Here is a 27098-nt window from a genome sequence, read left to right as displayed (position 1 = left end):
TGACATTCACTTTCGTCACAGATCAGCGAGACAGCTGAGACTCTGTAGTGGAATTTTCCTCTTACTCCGCTGTTCACGTGCACCCCATGGAGGTGGAAGAACAGCTCTCAGCGACTGTTTTGTGCAGGTTGGTACTTCAAGTCACCCATACATCCAAAGCACAAGAAACTCCCAGCATGTCCTTGAAAGAGCGCTGTCCTCTGTATTGCATGGCGGCCTGCAGATGTACAACATGCTTTCAGCGGCTTTAGTTCAGGCACTGCTTCCAATAATTGTGCCTAGACTGGGAATTGTTTGGAATATTTTTCTCATGTAGCAATCTTTTTACTGTCCTAGAATTGTAAGCCTGTTATACTTAGTGGTACAGGCAGGGCCACTTTCCTTTTCGTTCTTTTTATCGCCCCACAATATCTTTTGTTCTAGTATTGCAAGCCCGTTACACGTAGTGGAACGGGCAGCAACACTTTATTTTTTGTTCTTTTTGTAGTCCCACAATAATTTTTGTCCTAGTATTGCCCGCATTCTACAGTAGTCGCATACAAGAAGTCTCCTCAGAGCTACATGATGTGCTGAGCCTTGCGCAAGAGTCTCATTAAAAGGCTGAAACTGCTGCAGTGTCAACATTAGAGAACATGTTTTTGACGATTATAAACATTGGTGCAAAGACGAATACGAGGACTAGGTTTTAAAAATATCAAAATGTTTTTTTTAACTGTCGTCGGAAATTATTGCTGTTCTGTGTTTTTTGAAATTCTGCGCGACCATATCCCATTATCCATAAACCCTATAAATATGACTGCCTTCACTTTGAAAGACATGCTTGTGTAGAACACAATGTATAATTATGGCAGCTCTTACACACTCCTTTCATGAAATAGACCTTTAAAGTAGACAAAAAACAAGCATTACTTCGGCCAAGTTTGACAAATTTCAGTAAAAAGACTGAGTTCTTCAAACAGACAAAAATAACCAGGCACAGACTTAAGCATCCATAGTTTCCCTCTAAAAATTTTCAGGTATCTTTAGTTGTTATATTTTAATTTATTCACAACCAAATTTGACCAAAACAGCAGAGTGCGAAAGTGCGACACACTACCTCTTCATGATAAAAAATTTTCTGCGCTTTGAAAAAATTTGGGGGACAACACCAATTGTAGAACTCTTTATGCTAGTCATCAGAAAATAACATATAAAAATATCACGTAAATTTAAGAGGTCAACCATCCACCCTTTGGTTGATCTTGCCTGGAACTACCCCGCAGACAAACTAAATCTATGTGGCTAGTGGCGGCAGTAGCGTAGTACTCATCCTTTAAAAAAAAATTTGATTTCTACATTGACTTATTGGCTGATATAATCACAGACTGCTATTGGCAGGCAGCCTGGTAAACTAAGGGGTCACAGTGGCTGGCTACACTACAACTGCAGTGTCCAGGTAGGAACTTTAGATAGAAAGGACCTTTCTCCAATTGCAATATTCCAGACAGCTGATAACAGCCATTTGCACTTATATATTTGTGTTAAGACAATATGTGCCCCCCATAACAAATTACGAAGACAGTGAGGCACAGTACCACTATATGTCAGAAATGGTTTATGGTTTATGGGGATTAAGCGTCTCAAACTATGAGAGACGCCGTAGTGAAGAGCTCCGGAAATTTCGATCACCTGGGGTTCTTTGACATGTGCTGACATCGCACAGTACACAAGCCTCTAGAATTTCACCTACATCGAAATTCGACCACTGCAGCCGGGATCGAACCCGTTTTTTTCGGGTCAGCAGCCGAGCGCCATAACCACTGAGCCACCACGGCGGCTATATGTCACAAACAGGCTGCAGGACTTTCGACTGCTGCTGCTTTTGCAGGAGAGTCTTATGAATTTTAAGTGGTGAAATCTATTGCTATAGCTTTTACTTTGCATTAAGAAGTTCAAGCACACAAACCCATATAAATGCAAATCATTTGGGACTAAACAGCAACTGATCTTTAACAACCCTGTTTTATGTGCTGCAACAGAACCTATCACCCAAAGTGCCTAAATAATTTTAGAATGACTGCATAGAAAATGATGATAAAAATTTTCAACATCATTGTCTACGCACATTCTCTTGCATAAACAAAATGTTGACACTGTAAGTGCATAAACTGGAACAATAGTAATTCCATGCAGGGAAAATTAAGAAACCGACAATGAATGCGGTTGCAAAAAAGAAAACTTCCTTTTTCTTGCCGATGAACGTGATTGTTATTTTAGGGAGTGTCCTTGATATGGAACAGGCAGCTATATCATTTCCTATGCTAATACGATGAATGGTGCGAGTGCAGTTGGATGGCGGATGGTGTGACTGCATTGGCTGCAGTGCCACATTTCTATGATTCCAGCGAGCCATTGTCCCACTGAAGAACAACAATGGCAGATGCACCTACAGTGCATTCCCCACAGGCATGCACAATGCCATTGCTGGTGAAAAGAAAGCATATGGCAATAATGCTGGAAACAAAGTGCAAAGTTGTAAAGAACCACAACCATGACCAGAAAGTGTCAGCCGTCATTTTAAATACGGACAGCCTCAACCAACAATTTCGACAATCATCTGCTCCGCAAGCAAGCTGCTTGAGAAAGAATGGAGTAGTTCAAAGGACAATGCGTGGAAAATAGATTCGACAGGGAACCTACAAAGAAATGGAAGAAGCCTTATACCAATCATTTCTTGGTGCCCAAGTGATGAATCTGCCCATCAGGAGGCCGATTCTGGCAGCAAAGGTGAATCATTTTGCCTTTTATTTTTCTTGCCTTTCTTCTAATCTTCTAATGTTCACTTCCAGCCAAGTGGCGGCTAGATCACACAGTTCAAAGACAGGCACGGGATCAAGTACGAAGCCATCACCAGTGAGGAAGCATCACTTGATGTGGAAACAAGACAATGCAGAGAAAAAAAAAACACCGTCACAATCTTTGAAAAGTAAGCGAACAGAAATATCTACAATGGCAATGAAACTGAACTTCTTTTACAAACGCTCCCTCCAAAACCCATGTGCTCAAGGGGGCCCATGCAAGGGTGACAAGCACAGCAAGTTGCATGTGACCATATTTTGTAGCGAGAGCTACACTGGGCTACCAGTTAAGCATTTCGCAGTGGCCAGGAGAGGCCAGTTGTGCGCATGCGCCGTTACCATGGAAACCGGAGAGGAGCAGCAGGTGCGGGCGTGCGCTTTGCCATCACCGCGGCTGCGCGCCCGCTCCACCATCGGAGCCGCGCATGATGTCACGCAGATGAGCAGTTGTGTGCATGCACCGATACCATGGTAACCATAGAGAACTTACAGGCGCGCCGCGCGCTTCGTCGCCGCCTCGCCACACGCTGCTCAATCACCTGAACCGCGCGTCACATGCGCAGCATTGCGTATAAAAGGCAGAGATGTAATGGGCGGCTGTATCACAACGTTTGGCATGGATGCACAGAAGGAGAGTCTAGCCGCTGCTTAACGGCGGTATAGACAAGAGAAGATTAACTCTTCCGATCTTGAGGTTGTCGCCTGGCACTTTGGTACTCAACAAAGAGAAAATGAGCGTAAGAAGGCAAAGAGAGCAGCGGAGACGCCCAAACAGAGAGAGGTACGGCTTGCCAAACGGAGATGCCAGACTGCCGAGCGTAATAGATGGCGCATAGCCGTCGAGATGGAGCCTATGGAAAATAGAGCATGGCCACCGAGATGGAGCCTATATGTCTCTCATTGCTAAACATACAGTGACCACAACAAGCTCAGCCAGGAAAACGTACCTCTCGCTATGTATACCCTGGCATTGCTGAGCTAAGCCACTGCCAATCTTTTTTGTGTGCAAGTACGGACGCAAGCGGTAAGTGCATCTCATCTGTCACCGGAAAGTCGAAGCTTCCCCGCAGCTTCCGAGGTGCCATCAGAATCCCTGTGCACTACTGCCACAATAGAAAAGCATGGATGGCGCAAGCGCTTTTTCACAAGTGGCTCGCAGAATTCAATGGGCACACAGAACGACAGAAGAGAAAGGTTTCAATGGTCCTTGACAACTGCAGTGTGCATCGTTACATGCTAGAGCACATGCAAGCCTTCTTTCTTCCTCCAACCACCGCTGCAGGCTTGTAGCCCATGGACATTGGTGTTATCGCCCATCTTAATTAAGCTCCTGTACTACTGCTGCGTCCTGAACAGGGTCACTGACGAGGCAACAAGGCATACAGGTATGTGCGAGCGGTGGGAAAGAGTGACAGTGATGATGCCACTGATGACGACACGGTAGATCAGGTTTGTTGGTTTTATGTGGTTTAATGTCCCAAAGCAACTCAGGCTATGAGGGACGCTGTAGTGGAGTGCTGACGTGAACTGACATCGTACAGTACATGGGCCTCAAGCATTTTGCCTCTAACAAAATGCGACCACCAAGCCAGGGTCGAACCAGAGCCTTTTGGGTCTAGATCAGCTTGTCCAGGTTGTGTTCTAGCAAGATGCCCTGCAGATGGTTCAGTGCCTCTGGGACTTCGTTTTCTCAAAGGGCTTTCTACCTGACCATGTAGAGCAACTAGGTGCTCTCGAGAAAAATGTCAGTCAGCTTTGCGTGAAACAAGCAAAGCTTGGAATTGATTAAAATGTTTGAATCATTGCTTTGTGTTTTTTTTGCTAACCCGATGAGAACTGGCATTTCCATGGCACTTGAATATTGTTATAAGAAAATGTTTTGAACACTTATAGCCCAGTGGAACTTACTCTTTGTTGCACTTCTTGTAGGTCTTGTTGAGACGGTTATATCCACAATTGGCATTTACCTCACCATCATCATTGCGCTCAAAGCATCGCTGATCCGCCATACGCCCACTGGAACCCCACAGCAGCTGGCACTGGTCGTCATGAGAGCGGCACTGCTTACCGAAGCAGTAAGCCTATCCAAAGAAACAATTCATCATGAAACACCTCATGCTTGCACACTATATTCCATGAAGAAAAAGTTCACTGTCGAATAATTTCAGCTCACTCCAGCTCTAGAGAAAAATGTGCTGTAAAAATAGCTCAATAAAATAATAAAATAGTCTAGAACTGCTTAACATTCTAAGGCAGCCATTAATGAGTACACTAGCACAGAAAAGTCAGCTAGATTTTTATGGTGCAAGAGCCTCTCGGGCTAAAGAGCACCATGGCACAAGGTATTTTTCTTCTTCTCAAGGTGGGGCCAAAGACTCATTTCCCAAGCAATTCACCCTAAAGAAGCCGAGCACCAGGCCAGGTGAAAGCTCGTACCCATTGTATCACTGGTGGGTACTCAGCGGCAATGGCTATTGAACCCCGCACCCACCGCATGCGAGGTGGGTGCTCAAACCACTCGGCCACTGCTGTGGTCAAGTCTGCTATATGAGTAACAGATATGCTCCCACAGTTCAAAGTTTATGGAATGCAAAATGAATTAAATTCCATCACTGTCCTCGCATAGAGCCTAGAACAGATATGCAGTGCCTAATTCTGTGCATGCAAATTGCAGAGTGCACCATTAAATCTCAAGCAATGCATCCTGGATGCCAGGAAATTAAATTCCTTTTCCAAAGTTGCATTTCAGAAATTCATGGCAGCAGGCGCACATAACTCAATATACAGAAAGAAGGTGTAGCTAACCTTTGCTATACAGATACAGTTTAATGTACAGACAGAAGAAAATGTACTACAATATTTACATGAGATGAAACTGCTGAATATCTTCTTTTTAGAAGTTTGCATGAAAAAGCAATGTATATGTGTGCAATTTCAAACAGAAAAAAAATTGAACTGAAACTTAATTTGCAATGATTTTTCATTGCTTTCACCAAGGAAGATAGCAAAAATTACATGTTCAGAGTACACAGGAAAAGGGGACAGGAGGGGCTTGCTAGGATATATACTAAAGTATTCAGTCCTTAAAACTGCGAGACATACAGGGAGGGTATTACTTTCCCTTTTGCTTTCCTTGCTTTGAAGCTGAAGACTACAGGCTTCTTTAGCATAAAATTACACAGAGATTTCCACAAGCGACTAGTAAAAAAGCATAAAGAAAGCTTTGTCCAAATATTCAGCCTCTTACCTTGCCTCCTCCACATTCTGTTCCATCTTGTACAAAGACATCTACTGGACAGAACTCCGAAACTCCATCACAGTATTCTGGCAGATCGCACTCCGTCACAGTATCTCGACATAATGTGGCTGCTTTCACCACCTAAATGAAAAATGAAATATGACTGCTCGTATGCTGACAACAAAATAACAAGCCGAATTAGTTTCCAAAAAGAAAGCTATAACATTTGCAATGGCTAACATCAATGAGCCCTTCTTTTATTCTATCAAAAATGTGGCCATTGATAAGTTCCTGCAACAAAATACCTAGGAGTTCACGTTTCTTCAGGCTTGACATGGAACAAACACATTGATTACATAACCACCTAAGTGTCCAAAAGACCACCAGTTTCGTTAGGCATCACCTGCACTTTGCAAATCAGGAGCATACACTACTTTTGTTAAATTACAACTAGAATACACCGGTATCATCTGGAATCCGCAACAAGCCTATCTTGCCAGAAAACTCAAATCACTGCAGAATAAGATTGCTATATTTATCAAAAGGAAGTACTCTCTCTACTCCAGCCTTACTGACATAAATCATCTCTGAATTTATGCTTACTCGAAAACAAAAACTTGTTATGCTGCTGTCTCACTTTCGCAGACTTTATCACAACCCTTCGCTATTCGCAGAACCTCATCTCAAACCGTCCCATCGTATCTGTCCCTGATTAGACCACCCCCTTTAAGGTGCAACCCAAGGTTGCTCGTACCAAACTTGTGCAGAATTCACCACTGTTCCTTGCCATTTACCACTGGAATAAGCTGCCTGAAGAAACTGTTCCCGGGAACAATTATGACTCTTGTCAGCAAACTGAAGCGCTTACTCTGTGCCGACACTTCACAGACTGTTGCGAGAATTGTATTCTGTTATTTTTATCGCTAGCGCTGTTGTTACTTTTTTCAGTGTGTGTTCTCAACCCATCTAGTTTTATTGCTGGTTTATCAGTGCATGTTTTGTCCATGTTCTCTGGTTTAATGATTCCCTGTGTTGTGTATTGCAGCTCTTAAGTGCGTTATTTTCAACCCACCTACATAATGCCCATATTGGGCATTTAGAGTACATGAATACAGTTGGCGAACAATTTTTCGGACTCGGTGGGACCCGGAAAATGGTCCGAATAATCGAACAGTCCGAAAAATCTGTGAACTTAAAAAAAAAATATTCCTGTGAAAAACCGGGTTTAAAAATCGCGAACTTCACCGTTTCCCATGTTCTACTTGCAAGCGACAATATTACACTTCAACTGAGCCACATTCATGTTTTCATCATGTCCGCAGCACCTCGTGTCACGGATAGTCACTCTATGTCACGATACCTGACAGTGCGAAGCGGCCGCAGATCATGCCACAAGTGAATGCATGCGCCGCGCTAAGGAAGAACAGCCCGTTTCCATGGGCAACGAGGCTTGCAAAGACCGAGAGAGGTAATCCACAGGCTGCTTGTGCCTCTGAATGCACCCCCCCACCCCCCCACCCCTCACACAGTCCGAAATATTGGTCGTAAAAATGTACACATTCCTAAGAGGTGTGTGACGGTTCCTCAGCAAGGTCCGAAATATCCCGTAAGTCCGAATTATTGGAGTCTGAAAAATCAGGTGGCTATTGTACAAAAAAAAAATAATCTGTGCACATGAGCAGAAAAAACAAAGCAATTATAAACGAGTAGTAGGTGGCTTACCTTAAATGTACAGTATTCATGTCACCCTTAAATGAACTAAGATATATCCAAAATCTCAAATTTTCAGAAGAGAAACTTAACGATGAAACTTAATGAGAACATTAGTGATCAATAAAAATTTACCGCAATGTTAACAATGATACAGGCTTTAGCCTCAGCTGACATTGCATGTAACAATGCTGTATGGTTATGCACGTGACACCACCTGAAATTTTCATAATTTTGAGTTACCATTGCTGCAAGCTTTATTTTGTTACCTACTCTGCATGCAAACACGGGCACATCATAAGCTGCTTTACATTACAATGACAGACCACAGTACTCTACCAGCACCGTTCCAGTCAATGTAAAGGTTTTGTGTGGACAATGTGATTAGCAGACAACACCCCAAAAACAGCTTGTGCTAAAAATTACCTGACAGGTAGAAACATCACAGCAGGCACCGATAGCACACGCAGCGTGTGGTTTGAACTTGCAGGTTGCTGCATCACAGCATGGATTTTTGCAAAACTGAAAGCCAAAAGTGAAAAGGATGTGACATTCTTTTCAATTTTCAATGTGAATTCCTTGCTGCCATAGCCTTATTAAAATGATGCAGTAGTGGCCTTAAGTCTATTTCAGCTGAGGGCTCAGAATGCATGAGGATGATATAAATATTTGCAATTTTAAATTAAGTTAAACCAAATGACATGCATTATATAGTAACGAAAGATGAAACCTACCACCACTATGCAGCTGAGCAAAGATACTGCAACTAAAATCAGCTCAAACTGAAAGAATATGGTTATATGAATCCCTGAAACCTTTTACACACTTGTTTAGAATTTATTTTGTGCAAATTGTTCATTTTAATGCATATCTTATAAAGCAGCATCAGTTGAAACATATTAAAAAATATACATTCAATTTTTTTGCAAACACAAAGTAGAAGAGGAATCTCACTGTATTTAATCTGTGAATTTGTACTAATTTATTTCATTAAAGACATAAAAACAATGAACTCTTTTATAAGTAATAATTATCCCATGTTCAGTGCCCACTGCCTCCACTGCAGTATACATGTCCGTTGCCCATAAAACAGCAGCCAAACAACACGGACAGAATTTACTAAGCACAGAAGACGTGAGCAGCTTCCTGGGGGCTACCTGCTGTAAGCAGCTTTTCAAGAAACTGTGGAGAAGGATTCCACTTGCTAGAGTCCCTCATAACCTGAATGTGCAGTCTATACATTTCCCAATGCTCGTGTCCTGCATATCCTTGAATTCTTGCTCAAAAGTTGCTTTCTGGGTGCACATAATTCCACCGGAAAATTCACACTGTAGTGGAGGGCTCCAGATAATTTCTACCACCTGGGGTTCTTTAACATGCACCGACATCGTGCAGCATACCGGCGTCCAGTATTTTGCCTCCATCGAAATGTGACCGCCGCAGCCAAGATCAACGTTTTTAGATAGGGGCAGTTGGGGGAGAACACTGTTAGTGCGCCAGGGAGCAGATCGAACCCACGCAATCGTCGCCTGGGCGGTGGCGCTGCGGTTGCTTTAGGATGGGTGTGTCGTCTGCTACTCCCAGCTTGAGGAGCGTCAGCAGATAGCGGCTCGCGTGCGTACAAAAATGTATTTAAGGAATACAAGCATAGTTTTTGCCTTGATCTCTTTTGTATTAACGAAACAAGACGGTTTAGTAACATTTATAACCATAACTTTAGCCGGCCACGTTAAAGACGCGTTGCTCGTCTCATAGTGACTTCTTAGCTGGACAAACTTTCAGGAAGCCGATATATTGGAGGAATGCAGTGTTCAGTCGGGGAAGCTTAAAAGCTCATTGTTCAGGCTTTTTAACCATATCTGCATGCATGCCGGGGCAAGTTAGTTTCTTTAGCCTCCTAGAATCTGGTTGTGGCAGCTTGTAAACATCAAATTTCATATTTAACGAGGTAATTTTATGAAGTAAATGAGAGTTTGCACCCAGGCCGAGGCTGCGAAATTCAGTAGGTATTTCAACTGCTTCCGAAAATGTCAATCAGTCAGTGTTTTATTCCTTAACACAACTGTTAAAGGAAGCCAAGGGAAAATCTCCTAGTATGGTGCCTTTCTGCTGCAGTCGGTGCTGCAAGGTGAGCAAGGCGAAAGTTAGTACTGTTACTGAGACTTCAGCCGCAGTTTTAGAAGTGTTCTAAGCAATGTGCAAGAGTTGCTGCACTTCACATTGCCAGTAAGACAAGGAAGGTAAGCATCAACAGTCAGCAGAGATGTGGCCTACACACGGCTGACGAAAGGGTCCTGCAAACTACTTTGCGCAGCCACATAATACCAAAGTGAAGAATTTTATCAAGCCAAGCTACAAGCGAGCAAGCGGTATGTTGTGTTCTTCGATTTTTCCGTGTGGAACCACGGAAAGAAGGGCTTTTCGTTTCGGCCGAGATCTTCACCCCAAAGATCAACCCCGAGCATCCTGCCTTCTCGTACCCCTGGCGTAGAGCGCACGTGAATTTCGCAATACATAGACGAAATCCAAGCAATGAACAACACTAGCTACGTAAGGCTTCAAGAAGCTCCACCTGGCGTAGACGATGCAAGGTGCGAGCCAGCTTTGACCAGTTATGCAGCAAACTGACCACGTGACCAAGCACAGCCAATGGGCATCGCGGTGGTGAAGAGAAAACCAAGAAAAGTAACCCGGTACTGTCACAACCCTAGACATAGAGCTTGAGTCTCCGAGATTAAAGCGGCTACAGAATGGGGCTGCATCCCTGGTGCAAGTTTTATAACTGTCCTTATCTACAAACGTTGGCCGAGTTCGAACCCACGTCTTTCGGGCCAGCAGCCAAGCATTGCAGCCACTGAGCCACCGCAGCGGCTGTAAGAGGCCCCAGCAGAGCTTTTCACATTGACTATAGTTACTCATTTTTACAATCAAAATTTAATACTAATAATGTCGCATATAAGTCGACCTTTTTTATGAAAGCAGCCATCCAAAACTGGAGGGTTGACCTATATGCAGAGGCAATCTACAGCAGGGTCTAATGTCGTTTCAACAGAGGCACAGGTAGTATGTGCCCCATGCCAGAGCCTAGTCCCAGCAGGAAGCACGGAGTTCCATGTGTCAAAGAAATTGTTCATTTGTATGCAAATCGGCCCAGCTAAAAAAAATTTGAATTGCGTGCCATTTACCTGGCTCGCCTGAGCTGGCAGTAGCATTCACAAATGAGCGGAAAACAGCGTGAGGGCAAACTTCTGGTAACCTCCAGAGTGCAGTGGAGGCTTTGAACTGCGCTTACTGCTAGAATCTGAAACTACAGTACTGCCAGGCAGTTAGGTCAGTTCAGTTTGCTGTTGGCCAACGGAGCTGCATGTAACTCTTTTATCGCCTTTGATTGCCACCTGACTGACTGCTAGCCTTACGATTGCATTGCTATGCTATTTATTGCTCAGAGCAATCTGACTTATATGCGGCACAATACGGTAATTATATGAAGAAACCTATCTTCACCATAATTCTGAGAATTCAGCATGCGATCAACTAGCAGAACTACACCTTTGCAAGCCTAGATAGCCAACAACTTGTAAGAAGCGCACCTCCATGGGCCCGCAGTCGCACTGTTCACCGTCTTCAAGGAAGCCATTGCCACAGACGGGACCCATGATGTCCTCAGGCAGGTTCCAGAGGCAGAAGTCCATGCCTTGCTCAAATGATGACTGCAGGTACTGCTTAGAGCATGACGACCACTGGCTTGGACTAGGTGGGTTGCTGCCGAGGGCAAAATGGTTATCAAATGATGTTCCCCACACATCATGAAAATGCGCACCACTGCCTCTAATGAATGTTGATAATACGCTACATGCATAAGTGAATATTAAAATAGCAGACTGCGTACCTTATTTGGTGGGTCTGCATTCCTACAAGCACAATATTATAGGCTTATTTTTTGCCTTCACGAACAGTCAGTACAAGGGCAGATTTAGCAAAAGGGATGGGGGTGGAGGAAGGGGCAGTCAAGTAAAATATTTTCCGTTGGAAAAGCACAATGATTGTTTTCCCTCCTTTTTTTTTGACAATTCAAGAAGGTTTTATTCAGTGACAACGAGGAAAATTTTTACACAGATATTTGGACCGATAGCCTGTTGGCTTGTCAGATGTCAGAGGTCCGATACAAACATAAAGCAACCGCACATAACATAGGGTCAGCCGTTACAAATACAATGAGTATCAAATCAAAGTTGCAACCATGCTTTTATTTCAAGAAAGTGTTGCTTACCGGCAAGTTTAAAATTTCTAGCCTCTTTTATTTCAATCGGTAACGAGCTCCAAAATTTTGTTCCACAAAATTCTATTAGTCTTTCTCCATACACAATACAACAGGTAGATTAATTGCTGGCTTTCCTCGTATTGCGAACAGGCATACAGAATGCACGAAGAGGCAAGGGGTAGTTCGTATTAATGGTATTGTTAACAAAGAGATATTTTTTAATCGTGTAAAGCGTTCAACGACATTACATGATGAGCTTCAAACATGCTATTCCTAGAACTTTCAGAACGAGTAAGACCTATGCTTAGCAAAGTGCATTTTTGGAGTCTCAGAAATGGCAATAAATACATTTCGTACGTTACTCCCCATGATTCACTGCTGTAACCGAGATGGCTGTGACACTATGAAAAGTAAAATGACCAAAGCATGGTGCATGAAAAGCGGTGGCATGCCTTTGCCAGAGTATGCAACCTTTTTACAGGCACTGAGCACTTGTTCCTTCCAAAGTTAGTGGCAATCAAATATAACTCCTAAATATTTAAAAGAGAACACACTCTAAATAACTTTATTATCAGCAGATACAGAAATAACACTTACATCAATAAACCTTCGTTTTGAGCAGAAAATCACATACTTTGTTTTTCAGCTAAGTGTTAAGAGAAGCCATGTCAAAATTCATTGTAGTTCGTTATTTAGAGCATTTCTATTACGAGAAGTGAGTTGCCATTAAATACCAGTGCAGTGTCACCTGCATACATCAAAACCTCCGAGCACTGCAATGCCTTCCAGAGGCCCCAAAATGGACCTCGGTGGTGTACCACAAGTAATGTTTTGATATTTAGACTGAAATGCTGAAAGACCCCATGTTTTTTTTACACTTGTATAAAGTGTAAAAAGTACAGTGCAAGGTGTTCCATATGTTGTTACACCTCCTCTTCACTCCAGTGCATACACTGGAAAAGCGTTCAGTCAGCTTCAAGAGGAAATATGAAAAAAAAAATAAGCGACGACAACTTTGAAAAACATTTACTCTTGATAAATAACAACATGTAGCAAAATATCAAGCAAAAACTAATTCATTGTAGTCTGAGTAAATTTGTGTTATGGCAATAAAAGTTGGAAGGAAAAAATTGCAACTGAAATCGATTACTTTTCTGTAATTGTTCAGTTACTTTTCTGGGACAGCATCCGTATTGTCTTCTTTCATGTGTGTTGTATGTCTTGGCACCAGAATCCTTTTATTATGGCTGTAATTGATCAATGTAATCAGTTACATTTCTGATGGAGTAATTGTAACTGGAATCGGCTACTTATTTTCTGTCGGGACATACCTAAGAGCCAGATATACTTTTAGCTATCAATGTCGAGCTCTGCAAGCACATCATACATCATACTTTTTTCTTCAGAACTTTGAAGCGCTGCAAGTCTTGCCGACTCCAGAGCTTATTGCAGATGTGAGGCATGAATAAAATGCGAGCAGCAGTTCACGAATCTGGCTATAATATTGTGAGCTACTGAGCAAACTCGGCCTGAATGCACCCTTTGTAGGCTTTGAAATTACACCAAAAGTCAATAATAAGTAAATTACCCACCAACATAATCCAGCGATTAAAGCTTCTTTCAACAAGCAGTAGTAAGAGGCAAAACAGTCAACAAATGGAAGCCAACCTTGTTGATGACGCCATGATACACCTCTTTTCGGGGCAGTGGCACTTAGTGTCCTTGTCATCATGCTCCATGCCAAAGTTGTGGCCCAATTCATGTGCCACAGTAGTGGCGACAACGCCAACCACTTCATGATGGTCCTGAAAAAGAAAGTAACAGAAAAAAGAAAACAGGCAAAGAGTTAAGGCAATCAATTTTCTATACTGCTACAGAACACAACCACATTTAAATAATATGTGAATGAGCGATGAAAAATAGAAGACAGATGCTTGAATGTGTGTTCGATCATTCTTGGTACTGTGTTGCCTAATATTCCACTCGGTGTAGTCACAATATCAATTACCCTTACAGTCTATGGCACAAAGCTTAATTTGTTTTGGACAATTGGTTCTTTCTATGTTTTTCCCTCCTCACTGATGATCAACAAGCAATCGATAGTAACCACATCACCACTGTGGCATGTAAAGCAAGGGTCTATTCTTTCTGTCATGAAAATACAGAACCCAAAAGAAAGAAAATAAGTACTTTTCTCACATGCTGCTTCGTTTTTTTTATTTAAGTCAGTGCTGTAGCACTCAACTCAATCAGTACACACAACCATCATAACCAAATAACATGCATGAATTATTCAATCCATTAAACAAGCATACTACATGAGTGACATTTGCCGTTGATGTTCTCTATGTATTTTCTTAATGAAATAAAATAACTTTTGGCCATGTTTCAGAGATAATTCTGTGCGCAGCTCATTCTGTACTATACAGCCATGAACTAAATTCACTTCACACCTCCTAAGAAGGTAATGTACGGAAAAAAGAAAACAGACAAATGAGGCTGTGTAAAGGAGTTACACATTCAAATATTTTCAATATTTATGCAGGTTAGTCAGAATGCAATACGTGCTACTCATTCTATTCTTACTCTGCCAGTGTCACCCGCAGTTCTTTTTGTGAGTGTAAAAGCTCATGCATGTGACGGTCAACCTGTGTTTCGTAGGCGTTATCGGTTCAATTTATTGCATTGTTTCGCATTTTATTTTTTGCTGTTACTTGTATATGGTGACGTCGAGGTGAATCCGGGCCTTGACAATACTGTTCTTAAACAACGTTTAAAAGGTCAAAAGGAAATGACAAAAATGTTGGAGGCTACTGGAAAACACCAAGCCAAAATTAACGCTGCTATGTCTAACCTGAATGAACGTATGACTAAGTTAGAAACGTCACTCTCAAAACTTCAAGATTTGCACAGCGTGGTCAAAGAATGCAGAGAGATTTGCGAAGTACAGCAGGTCCAGCTACTGTTCCTTACTGATAAGGCTGACGACCTTGAAAACCAATGTACGCGGTGCAATTTAATTTTTTTTATGGTGTGAAAGATGACGATTAGCACAAAACGTATGAAAAGGCTGAAGAACCCATCTGAGAAATTTGTCAGTGGAAGCTACTATGTGAAAAGTTTCCAGTTGAAATAGCACATCGTCTTGGAAGATTTAGTTCCAGTAAAAAGCGGCCAATAATAGTCAAGTTCCTCGCGTTCAAGGACAAGCAGGCAGTGTTATCAAAGAAATTAAAAGGCTCAGACATTGGCATTTCAGCGGACTTTTCGGAAAATGTGAGGAAAAGCAGAAACGACTGTGTGATTACGCTAAAGCGAATCAAGTGAAGACTGACAAAGTAAATCTTAAGTTTACTACTCTTTATATAAATAAAGTGAAGTACATCTATGATGAATCCCTAGGCACAGTTGTGCAAGCAGATTGACAGGGACTGAAAACAGACGAGTCAGTTCTTTCTTTCCTTGTCATTGTCATTGGCTGACCCCAGTTCTAGTGCTTGCAGCCAGTCTAGCACAGAAATGTTTACTGCCTGTCACCTTTTCGATCTAACACAACTAGTTTTAGGGCCTACAAGAGTAACTAATGTTTTAGATTTGCTTTTCGCTAACATGCCTCAGTTGGCGCAGTCTACAATAGTGCTACCTGGCATAAGTGACTACCGAGCTGAATTGTGAGATATGAATCTGCAGTATGTGAAGGCTGTCAACAGTGGTATGCGGCATATCTATAGCTGTCACAGAGCACCTACAAATGATATGTCCTTAGCTTTGGATTCCTACTTCGATGTATTTGAGACACTGGCCGAATTTGTGAATACGGAAAAGTTGTGAAAAATTTTTAAAGCCAAGATGCTCGAGATACGTGAAAGATATGTACCATCATGCGTGGCGGAGCAAAAGCAAGCTGTGGTGTTCGCGAGACGCTAAACGCAAGGCCAGAGAGAGTGCACACGTTTATGCTGCTTATAAGAAAAACCCCTCATTGAAGCTTAAAGGTAAACTCAAGCAAACGAATGACTATGAAAACTACATTAAAAACAGCTAAAGATAAATTATTTGACACATTCCATCTGTGTATACAGAAAAGACCAAAAGAACTGTGGCAATTCTTTAAAATGAACAGTAAAGACGTATTATCAGTACCAGCCCTTGTCAGCGATGGTTCTACCATCCATAATGACGTTGAAAAAGCAGAGCGTTTTATCTCATTTTTCAGTTCTGTGTACACTGCTCGCATTAAAGCGCGTAACGCTGTGGTGCAATCCGCTGCAGTGGTCAGTGAGCCCATGAGCGATATCAAAATTGACCAGCGAGGTACAGAAGTCGCTCTCAAAACACTGAACGCGTCTATAGCAACTGGCCCTGATGGTTTATCACCTGCTCTGCTTTCTTTATGCCCATGTAAAGTATCCAAATATCTGTGCATTATCTTCACGTAATCTTTACAAGAAATTTCCTTACCAGATGACTGGAAACTTGCAAATGTTGTCCCTGTACATAAGGGAGGACTGCGAAGTAGTGTTTTAAATTACCAGCCTATCTCACCAGCGTTGCATGCAAGTTACTTGAGCACGTACTCTTTACTAATATTATGAGCCATATGAACGCGCACTCTCTATTTATTTAATCCCCAACAGCATGGACTTCTTTCGATAAGGGTACCTCTAGTGACTGTTTGTTTCTAGATTTTAAGAAGGCGTTCGATGTCATCCCTCACTCTCTGTTGGTAGAAAAATTAGAAAAGTATAATGTAAACAATACATTTGTGAACTGGATCAAGGAATACCTAAATTTAAGAAGACAAAAAGCGGTGCTTAACGGCAAAACATCCCGTGAAGTTGATGTGTCCTCAGGTGTGCCTCAAGGATCAATTATAGGACCGCTTTTGTTCCTCATCTACATAAATGACATCTGCTCTGATAATTCATCACAAATGAGGTTGTTTGCTCGTGACTGTGTTCTGTACAGAATTATTCACATTACCCAAAACTGCATTGTTTTACAAAATGACCTCAACAAAGTAACTCAGTGGTGCACCAAGTGGTACATGCTTATAAACTTAAAAAAAAAAAGTTCATATGTGCTTTTCGAGGAAAGGAACAGGTCATGACTTTTGTTACACTATAAACTCAATTAAGATACTATCAGGTCAAAAGCACAAACACCTCAGTTACTTTTCTGGGACAGCATCCGTATTGTCTTCTTTCATGTGTGTTGTATGTCTTGGCACCAGAATCCTTTTATTATGGCTGTAATTGATCAATGTAATCAGTTACATTTCTGATGGAGTAATTGTAACTGGAATCGGCTACTTATTTTCTGTCGGGACATACCTAAGAGCCAGGTATACTTTTAGCTATCAATGTCGAGCTCTGCAAGCACATCATACATCATACTTTTTTCTTCAGAACTTTGAAGCGCTGCAAGTCTTGCCGACTCCAGAGCTTATTGCAGATGTGAGGCATGAATAAAATGCGAGCAGCAGTTCACGAATCTGGCTATAATATTGTGAGCTACTGAGCAAACTCGGCCTGAATGCACCCTTTGTAGGCTTTGAAATTACACCAAAAGTTTAGTGTTCAGTGCGTATTTCACCCCTGTTCTGTCTTGGCGCCCACACATCAATCATATCACAAGTAAAGCACGCCAAGTTCTAGGTTTCTTGCGCAGAAATGCAAGAAAGTTACCAGTTCAGGCAAAGGTATCATTGTACAAATCAAATGTGCAACTTGTTCTGGATTACACTTGTGCTGTGTGGGATCTGTGGTTGGCACGTGACGTAGACAGTTTAAAATGAATTCAAATCATAACTATGTTTTGTTTTTTCAAATCATACCAGGAATTTCAGTGTTTCGAGAGCGAAAGAAAGCCTTGTTTGGGAGCCACTTCAGAAACATAGGAAATATTTCGACAAACTTTTACATAATATTTCTCTCACACAGGTATAGACCCACACAGGTATTTTTACAAGCCTGATTACACTTCACTACGGCTGGACCATGCAAATAAGATCAGAGAAATACCATGTAAAACTTAAGCATTTAAAATGTCATATTTTCCCAAAAACATAGGTGAATGGAACAAGCTTCCATCCAATGTCGCTACGATTCTCTCAAATGAGGTATTTGCTAAATCAGTAGACCTACTGAAGTAAAGCAGCATATTTTGTGTGTGTGTGTGTGCGCGTGTGCATGTGTGCGCGTGTGTGTGCACACACACCACCATAACCACTCAGCCACCGCGGCGGCCCACATTATTTATTGGTTTTTGTTTTCTTCCCCCCCGCTGTAATGCCCACAGGCACTGTGGGTATTGTGATAAATAAATGAAGTAAGAATACAGTTCCTCAACAAAATTATCGAGGCCCCTCTTCCATTTCATTCACAAGCATGAGAATGAGCAGCACCAATCTGACGTTTGCACACTAAATATTCTAAAGACTATTAGGATTCTCTCTAATGGGAAATTTGAGTGCAGCTCTGTCAGTGTCTCAGGCTCTGTAGGCTCATTGTTTTGCTTTGCTGAGGCATCGGCATGTCTGGCAATGCTATCAGTTCAATAGTAGTATTAGTTGATGGAGACTGCTATGTGCAATGCACAGCACACGAGAATGTGCATTTATTAGTTCGATAGCAGTATTGGCAGAAGACGATGATGTGCAATGCACAGTGTGAGAGTGTGTTGCAGTTTAACCCGAGGCGTGATCGGCTGCGGCGACAGCCTAGTGTTCGCGTGCAGTGGCCTGCGAAGCTGTTCTGTTCGCGGCGCCGCAGGTTCGAATCCCAGTCGCGGTAATGTTTATTTTTGTTCATTTATTCATTTACGGTTTGGATCAGTTACACCGACGGCAGCAACACGGCTCAAACCACGAATGGGTGCTTAAGAGCTATGCTCTAAAACTGCAGTAGACCTGCTAAGTGCGCAACTGCCATGCTACTCACCTTAGCTCAGTTACCCAATCACAGCCTGAACTTGTCTGCAATGCTTATCATCTAAGCAAACCTATAAGTGATGAGTCATCTTAATGTCTACGACCACAGTAAAATGCACAAATGCACAATATGTTCAAATGTATTTCGCGTATAAGTAGTGGCTTCTATATTCTAGACAGACAGGATAAATTGGTTGCACACAAGAGACTAGCATAAAGAAAAGGGCTGTTTTTGGCAAAGAGGCAGGGCAAAGTGCACCATATTAAAGGTAAAGTTCCAAACAAACATCTTTTTTTCCCATAGTATAGGCAAACCATCTACCAAAACATTGCAAACAATTAGACATCTGTATGGTGAAGATGCCACTACTCAATCTTGCATCTCTATGTGACAAGCATTTTGCCCAAGGTATTAAAAATAAAAGGCTACTAACATTTCTTCATTAAATTCGGACAATGAATGACAATGACCGGAAATTGGTATGCCACTTCTGACAATGGCATGAGAAATACTCTGCCATTACAAACAACTTCACTTTGGCTTATTACTATTACTGCAAGCTAGCACACAGTTATTATAAGTCGTTTGAAAAGTAAACTGCAAGGTACGAAATGAAATAAAGACTGCAGGTATGCTGAAAAAACATATGAAGAAATTAATTAGCTAGCCCACTGTTCTACCGAAAATTTCTCAGCGGTGTCACTGTAGGACTTAAATCCATTACTGAACTTTGCTAGTTGATATGTCACTGTCGTGAAAACTCAGCATAAACATGAAAAGGGACACAAGCTGTGTACTGTGCCTTATCTTTCTACTATGCTATGTTGAAGCTGGCTCAAAACAAAAATTGTTGACGATTTAACCCTGTCTGTAAATGCACTATATGTGTGATAGCCCTTTTACACCCTTGTGAAGCCCTGCCTGGCTATGAAGAACTCTGTTGAGAAGTTTTGGTAAATGTGTTATTTTGACATCTTATAACAAGTACAATGTCTGAAGACCTCGCATCTCCACGGTCCTTTTTCCATGTCCAAATGGGGTTGACAGTGCTCAGGTATGAACAATACAAACACTGTTTTGTGATCGGTAAAGTAATTTGAGAAACAGAAAACATCTTGGACTTGTTCTGAAAAATGGTTTATGGTTTATGGGGGGTTTAACATCCCGAAGCGACTCAGGCTATGAGGGACGCTGTAGTGCAGGGCTCCGGAAATTTCGACCACATGGGGTTCTTTAACATGCACTGACATCGCACAGCATACGGGTCTCTAGAACTTCACCTCCATCGAAATTCAACCGCCGCGGCCGGGATTGAACCCGCATCTGTAAGACTAGTTAGGTATACATGTTTTCCTATCAGTCGTAACCATGTTTGGCGGAGCTGTTGAAGAGAAGCCACACTTGTTTTCCAACCAACCACGCCATTGCTCCCACCTCCACTGCTGCCACTTTGTCACACTCTACGACCCCTACCACTGCTACAACCTTGAACAGCCCTCTGTATCATGCTTGCTCCTGCCTTTCACCAGGCTCCTTCACTAGCCCAGGGGCCTATGTAGCAACATCAATCGCCAGCGGTGACATAGTGAACGATTAGACAGAGCCACTGCTCCCTGCCATCTCTGTATACTCCGAACGTGTGCAGTGACCTTGGCTGAACAAGTCAGTTTTCAGTGTTCTCTCCTAGCAGTATCCCAGTCGGTCGCTGCCCTCTTTTTGTTGCACTCCTGTCCACCTTGCATTCTCCTGAGTAATATAATTTCATGTTGTAGGGCTGCGTTTTACTCGTGTTTTTAATTACACCCTGTAATCAAGATGGCCGCTACATCTACACCTGTTTAACAGCGGCACAAAGCGCACGTGAAGCGAGCGCAAAGCATGTGTGAAGCAAGCATGGGAGTAATCCGCTTCATACAGTAGCTGCTGTGCCGAGCAACACACGTGACCCTCCTCTCCTCGTCCAAGCGTGCACCACCGCGTCATGCAACCCTCTCCGCCTCCACCAATCCCACTCCACACCTGTAGCTTATCAGGCTTTATCGTGACACTGACGCCTTTTTCGCTACCGACTGATTTAGTGCTCTCGCACTAAACATAAGTCAGGAAGATTTACCTTGTTAACACCGCCAGAGTATTCGTATGTGCAGATGGGTCCCTTGAGTGCCTTTCCAACAACACTGCTGTCTAGTACAATGTCTCTGAGGGTAAAAAAGAAAGGAAGATTAATATGAGTGAATAAGCAATTCAGATAGACAGACAAAGATGTAAGGTGCCATCTGCAGGTTTTTACATCTCTTTAAGCATCCTTACTCTAATAATACACACTTTCAAAATTAATATTATTGAAACAGTATGGCACAATAAGCAGAAAAGCATCGGAATGCTCGCCACAAAGTCATTGTGCTATCCAGGTATAACTAGGGGTTGGGCTTTTCGGATTTTATTTCTTGAAAATTCGGCTGACTTTTGTTTTTATTTCAGGATGCTGCATTTGGTTTTTTTCGACGAATATTATTTTCGAAGACTGAAATACTGACTTTTCTTGGTGACTTAATGTAGCAATTCTATGTGGTCAAAAGTCATTTAAAGTCTATCTTGGTATTTTTGTCATCCTGAACAGTTTATTTACCAGTAATTAACGTGTAAACAGTAGTACTTGGAGCTATGCATGAAGAAAAAATTCCTACCCTCATAAAAAGTGTAACAAGCTAAATGAGATGGCCAGCAGATAAAAATGAAAGTGGAAGTTTACTTCTAAGAACTAGGCTGGCATGTTATCGTTGAGTTGTCACACTGCATTGAGCGCTAGGGCGGGGCATTCCGTGATCTGTGTGTTGATGGCAACGATGGAACTGCTACCCAATCGTCGTGGTAGCCAAAACATACTTTTTTGTGATGCCCATTCGCAGTTTTGTGTCAATGTCCTACATGCATTTGATTAGCCCAATTAACCGACCATCTGCTCTAAGCAGGTGATGAGAGTGAAGAAACAGTGCTTAGCTAGAAGACGTCGAGGAGATGATGCTTCCCGGTCTGCAGAGGCATGTAAGTGCTTCAAATTACACAACTGCACTGTTTATCCTACAATAACATTGCATCATGCCCCTGGCTTCCCTACTCAGTTGATTTTTTAACTTCAAGTGAGTGTACCTCGCAGTCAGCAGCCAGCTAGCTATGCCTTGAAAGCCAAAAATACAACTTTTTTGGTTAAAAGCGAATTTAAGAAAGTGAATTCGGCATCCTTTTATTGTTTTTTTTTGTTTACACTGAAAAGTCCAACCCATAGTTATAAATAAATTATGGCTCATAGGTCATTATTATAACCAACTTTGTAGATGCTGCTTATGCGAGCATTTAAAGGCAACAACAAAATGAGTATGAAGCCTGACTCTACGCCGGTCAGACATAAGCATTTTCTGACTGTGTGCAGTTTTTACAAGAAGAATTTTTGAGTATCTGAATCATACGTCAAGCAAGTGTTCATTCCGTCATGCAGAAAGTGACTGGTTGAAGATAGCCTGCAGAAATACTATACAAAGAGCCATTCCACATTTATTCTTAACGTCTACAAGAGGGCATGTCAAGGCCACATACACTTCTGCCAGGAATGAGTTTCACACTGGTGTGTTTAAAGATAACCGTGCTGTTCCTGTTCAACTGTCTCTCGCACAGAGCTGATTGCACTTTTCTTGTACCAAGTCCTCTACCCACATGTATGAAGAACAGCAGCTATAATGATAAACATTTTGCTTTGTTTGCAGTTTCATCAGAACAAGGTTAATCTGTACATCTAGGCATGCATCAGCCTAAGTGGCATGGGCAGCTGCTACAAGTGGGATGGAGAGGGAAAATAAAATAACTGAAAAATAGATTCAAAGTGCATTTGAGAGAAGGCTTTTTATACCACCTGTTTTATGAGCTTCATTGAGTGTTTATAACCTTACAGGCCAACTCCAGGGTGTTCTAACAGGTACATGGATCTTAATGAAGCTTTTACTGCATTTTCTCTCCCCTATCCTGACCATTTATATCGTATTAAGCAGCTGTAGGGTGTATTGTACCTGTTTATATCCATTTTGAAATTTCCCGCAGTGTGAAATCAGTGACAGTAGCCCCACAAGCTACCACCTGTTTACCGTATCACAAGCATGACCTAGCTATGGGAGTCCAGTTCAAAAAGAAAAAGAGAACGTGGTTGTTTCAGGAATTTCAGATGTTTCATAAAAAAGGTCATTATTGCACTCGCTAGTTAAGCCATTCAACAAATGCTCCAGGGTTTTGCTGATAATGCCCAACTGCAATGCATGCAAAAGCCGGCTGGCAGCCAGAAGTGCCACCCTCCAGCCGCCTCCCCACCCCACCCATCTAGCAAGGGGGCTGCCCACCTACCCACTGCCACGCTCAGCCCACCTCCCCGCACCTTCATCTTATTTTTAAAATGTATTCATTGTAAAAAAGAGTGGGGGCTCTGAGAAATATAATCTCAGCATCAACTCAAAATATCCAAAAAGATCTTGGAGTTGGCATTTCAATGCCTAGGCACCACACTCATGAACACTGGCAATTAATAAGGTAATGAAAAACATTATTAGTTGATTGTATGAGTGGCAAGATACCAATGCACAGAACAAACTGAAAAGATCAAATGCAGTATGACATATTACTCACGTTATTAGCTGAGCATTGTCATTTGGGTGCTCTCGAGCAAGCCGCTCTCGTCGATATTGTAAAAACTTGGTTAATGTAGCATCGCCATCCGATGACATGACTATCTCATCATGCTCTGTCCAAACAATAACTCCAACCAATGCAATAAATATATTCAATGGGGCATAGAGCTGCAATGAAAGCAAGATATTAAACCATGTAAAAAAAAGATGCCAATAATAATAACTGGTGAGTAATATCAATGAAGGGAGATGCAGCTATTAAAGAATACAGATTTCACTTTGCCACATAGCAGCCCACGTGTGCACTGCCCCCATTCCCTGCTCTCTCCACCAAGGAAATGAGATGGCCCTGCTTTTAGTTGCATGCAAGTTTAGCCTAGCAACACAGACTGGCAAATAAAGCCTTCAAACTCACCGCATTGACTATGTTAGCTATTTCCTTGCTTCTCTCAAAAACAGCTTCTTTATTCCGCTTCATCTTTATGAACTGTAAGTAAATAATAAGCCCAAAATAAATATACACCGTGCTGTAATATAAAAAAAAAGTGAAGGCCAGCACAGCAAACTAAAAAAAAGACAACTTGCCTCTTTGTTATCGTTGACAATTAAAAGCTCTACATAGCGAGATCTTGCATTACTTTTGTAAGGGGGTTGAATCACAACAGACCTCTTAGCCTAAATTAGATTGGAAAAAAAAACATTTTAGTCAGCAACTCAAACAAGGCAAAAGACCTTGCAAAAGACAGCTGAAAAAAAAAAAACCTTACCCGCTTGTGAGCATTGCCCCATAGGTCCTGTGAGTCATTGAATCCTGGCCAGGTAATAAAAATAGAGTCAACCAAGATTCCAATAAAGAGCTGGAAATGATGCTTTTGGGCCCATGCAGTTTTTGCGCACAAAGTTTATATGTACTGTCATGCATTTCTATAAATTATATAGCCTCAATCAGTAAGCTTAAGAACAGTCTAGAACTGGCATGGTAGCAATACATACCACATCTCCAGGTCTTCGCTTTCATATCAGATGCCTTAAAAAACAAATGCTCAGGAAGGTCAGGGTGAATATAATGAAGCTCCGTTCCATCAAACACAACTCCACTGTAGGGAAAAAGGAGAAATAAAAGAGCCAACATTGCACTTGCATTCATGTTTCAACCAAGAAAAGTGAGCACTGCACAGACAATATCAATTACGCTGATACTAGAAGCTGGTCAGTATGATGTCCTGCACTTTAATATGAAAAAAAAAATTAATATGATTCCATGGCAGCAAGATGTTGCATGAATTATTCAACGTAAGTGGCCAGTTAAAAAATCCAGGTTTTACATATTCAGCATTGATGGCATTCCCTCACTTGCTTATTTTGGGACTATTAAAATATCTGCACCACCTCAAGCATAAAAGGGAAAGTAGGTAAGCCCACTGAAAATGAGCAAGGGCAATTAATGACACAGCATAGAAGATGTATGTTCAGAGTAACTAGCAATTACTGCCAGTGCTTCCTACCTGGCAACTTTAATGTGAACCTGTTAACGTCTAAAAGCACTGGTTTGAATAACTTATTACCTACATAAGAAAATTTGTCTATGTATTGCTAAATAACCTAAACTTGTCTATGTTTTGCAAGCTGCAAGCTTTCCAAGTGAAACTAATGCCCTTTCACATGTACTCCAGCATCTGTGACTCAACGTTTTGTGCTCACAGCATGCTTACCATAAGATCACTGAGGAGGGTCACAAGGTTTGGTACATGACACTGCCAACTTCTCTTTCCATGAGGTTAAAAATAAATAAGCAGTGTAGCATCAAGTAATAACAAATTCCAAGAAATCATTTCACCGTGTCCTGCCTAGCTATGGGAGAAATTTACATCAGAAAATTTATCGGCAGAAAAACTCTTCTATTTTAGTCCATGCAGGTTGAACAAGACATGACAACATTAACCTGCATGATGAATTACACTACTTAAATAAAGCTGTGGTCTCCAAAGTTGCCATAATACAGATTTACAAACTAAGTGAGCGCCCTAAAACTGGAGTCGAACTGCTCTTATCTTGTCTCACCAGAGCCTGAAAGATTTACTATATATGTGTCGCAGCTTGAGACTAAACCTCATAAAACTGCCACTTAGAGGCAACAGTAAACAACTTGCTATGCCAAATGTACTCACTACGACCCTGTGGAAAGAAAAGAACCCTGCTCACCTTAGTCCATTGCATGTGCTAACAGCAACCCAAGAGTTTTTCTGTCCTCGAACTGTGCCGTGATAATAGCAGTGCTTGTTGGTCTATGTGGAAAAAAGAATAGCATAACAACATAAACAAATAACACAAGAACCTATATATAAGTGCTACAATGAAGCAACTTACCCTCTTCATAGGATGATCTATGACGTGACTACTGTTTTCATGGTGCTTTTCAAAATAATTTAATGGCAACAAGTCTTTCTTCATTCGCAAGTCTAGAGTGTAAGGCTGACCAAATGCCTTGAATGAAACTTGCAGAACATCTTGATGAGTCTGAAAAGAGTAATTGAACCTTACCATTAATCAATTAAATCATATTCACTACCTTCCTTCCTTCCTCATCTACTCACAGCCTAAATTAAATAGCATACAGACTTTCATGCAATTAGAACAAGTTTGTGATATGAACAGCACACTTGCTACAAAGAAGCTAGCTAACAGCTGCAGCTGTTAATACACAAATAACCATTTAAAAAAAAAATGCTTCAAACACTTACAGTATTTTTTAGGCTCAAGACGTCCCGACGTCTTCGCCCATGACTAAAAACTTTGGGATGTACTCGCTCATACCTAAGAAAATCTTGCCGGGCACCTGGAATACAAAATAAAATAGAAAAAATTAAAATCATGAAAGTTTCTATCTCAAACCACTTAATGTAGTCTTTGAGTAAAATTATGTTGTAAATTTCTGCTGTCAATGGCAACATACATTATTTGGGGGAAAAAAACATTCAAGGGTTGGCACGATAAATTCAATTGTGCCAGACAAACAGGATCATGAACTTCGAAAGAGCATGAACGTTTGACCTCAATTGGCACTGGAACTTCCTCACGTCCTCAACGTCCCTAGGATGTCCATGGGAATTTTAATGTCCACTGGGACTGAGCAGCTGCTTTGCTAAATCAAAATTGCCGTTTGGGCGAGTTGGTTGGACATGATTTGAAATGACCAGCGCGGAAACAGACGGGGACACGAGAAGAAAAACACTGACGACAGGACAGGCGCTGACTAACAACTCTTTATTGTCGAGGAACACCCAGCACAATACAAGCCAAAAAACCACGTGACAGTCAGGGGGCCAAAGATTACAACCTAATCCACAGTCATCAAGGGGCGGCCAACACATGTATGAACCAGAAGGAAAAAAAAACACCAAAAAATGAAAAAGGTCGTGAAACTTAATGAAGTGAACATATCAGAAAGCA

At 41.7% G+C, this 27098-nt stretch overlaps 1 protein-coding gene across 1 annotated transcript in view; it reads right to left on the bottom strand.

Annotated features, from left to right (window-relative positions):
- The window catches only part of LOC144112817 (zinc metalloproteinase-disintegrin-like protein F1), a 61910-nt gene extending 35434 nt beyond the window's left edge, over nt 1-26476 (bottom strand). The window contains exons 1-14 of the mRNA XM_077645632.1: nt 26390-26476; nt 26016-26165; nt 25851-25933; nt 24642-24745; nt 24416-24459; nt 24234-24323; nt 24064-24135; nt 23647-23816; nt 21092-21176; nt 13715-13851; nt 11376-11547; nt 8212-8307; nt 6085-6216; nt 4746-4918 (exon numbers count right to left, since the gene is read on the bottom strand). Coding sequence (XP_077501758.1) covers nt 4746-4918; nt 6085-6216; nt 8212-8307; nt 11376-11547; nt 13715-13851; nt 21092-21176; nt 23647-23816; nt 24064-24135; nt 24234-24323; nt 24416-24459; nt 24642-24745; nt 25851-25933; nt 26016-26099 — 1442 coding nt within the window. The 5' untranslated portion in view covers nt 26100-26165; nt 26390-26476. The remainder of the gene's footprint in view (nt 1-4745; nt 4919-6084; nt 6217-8211; nt 8308-11375; nt 11548-13714; nt 13852-21091; nt 21177-23646; nt 23817-24063; nt 24136-24233; nt 24324-24415; nt 24460-24641; nt 24746-25850; nt 25934-26015; nt 26166-26389) is intronic.
- Nucleotides 26477-27098: the final 622 nt, after the last annotated feature.

Source organism: Amblyomma americanum, chromosome 1 (assembly GCF_052857255.1).
Source record: "Amblyomma americanum isolate KBUSLIRL-KWMA chromosome 1, ASM5285725v1, whole genome shotgun sequence".
Lineage (NCBI taxonomy): Eukaryota > Metazoa > Arthropoda > Arachnida > Ixodida > Ixodidae > Amblyomma > Amblyomma americanum.
The sequence above is the reverse complement of the archived record's forward strand: the minus strand, read 5'-3'. Positions and strand labels throughout refer to the sequence as shown.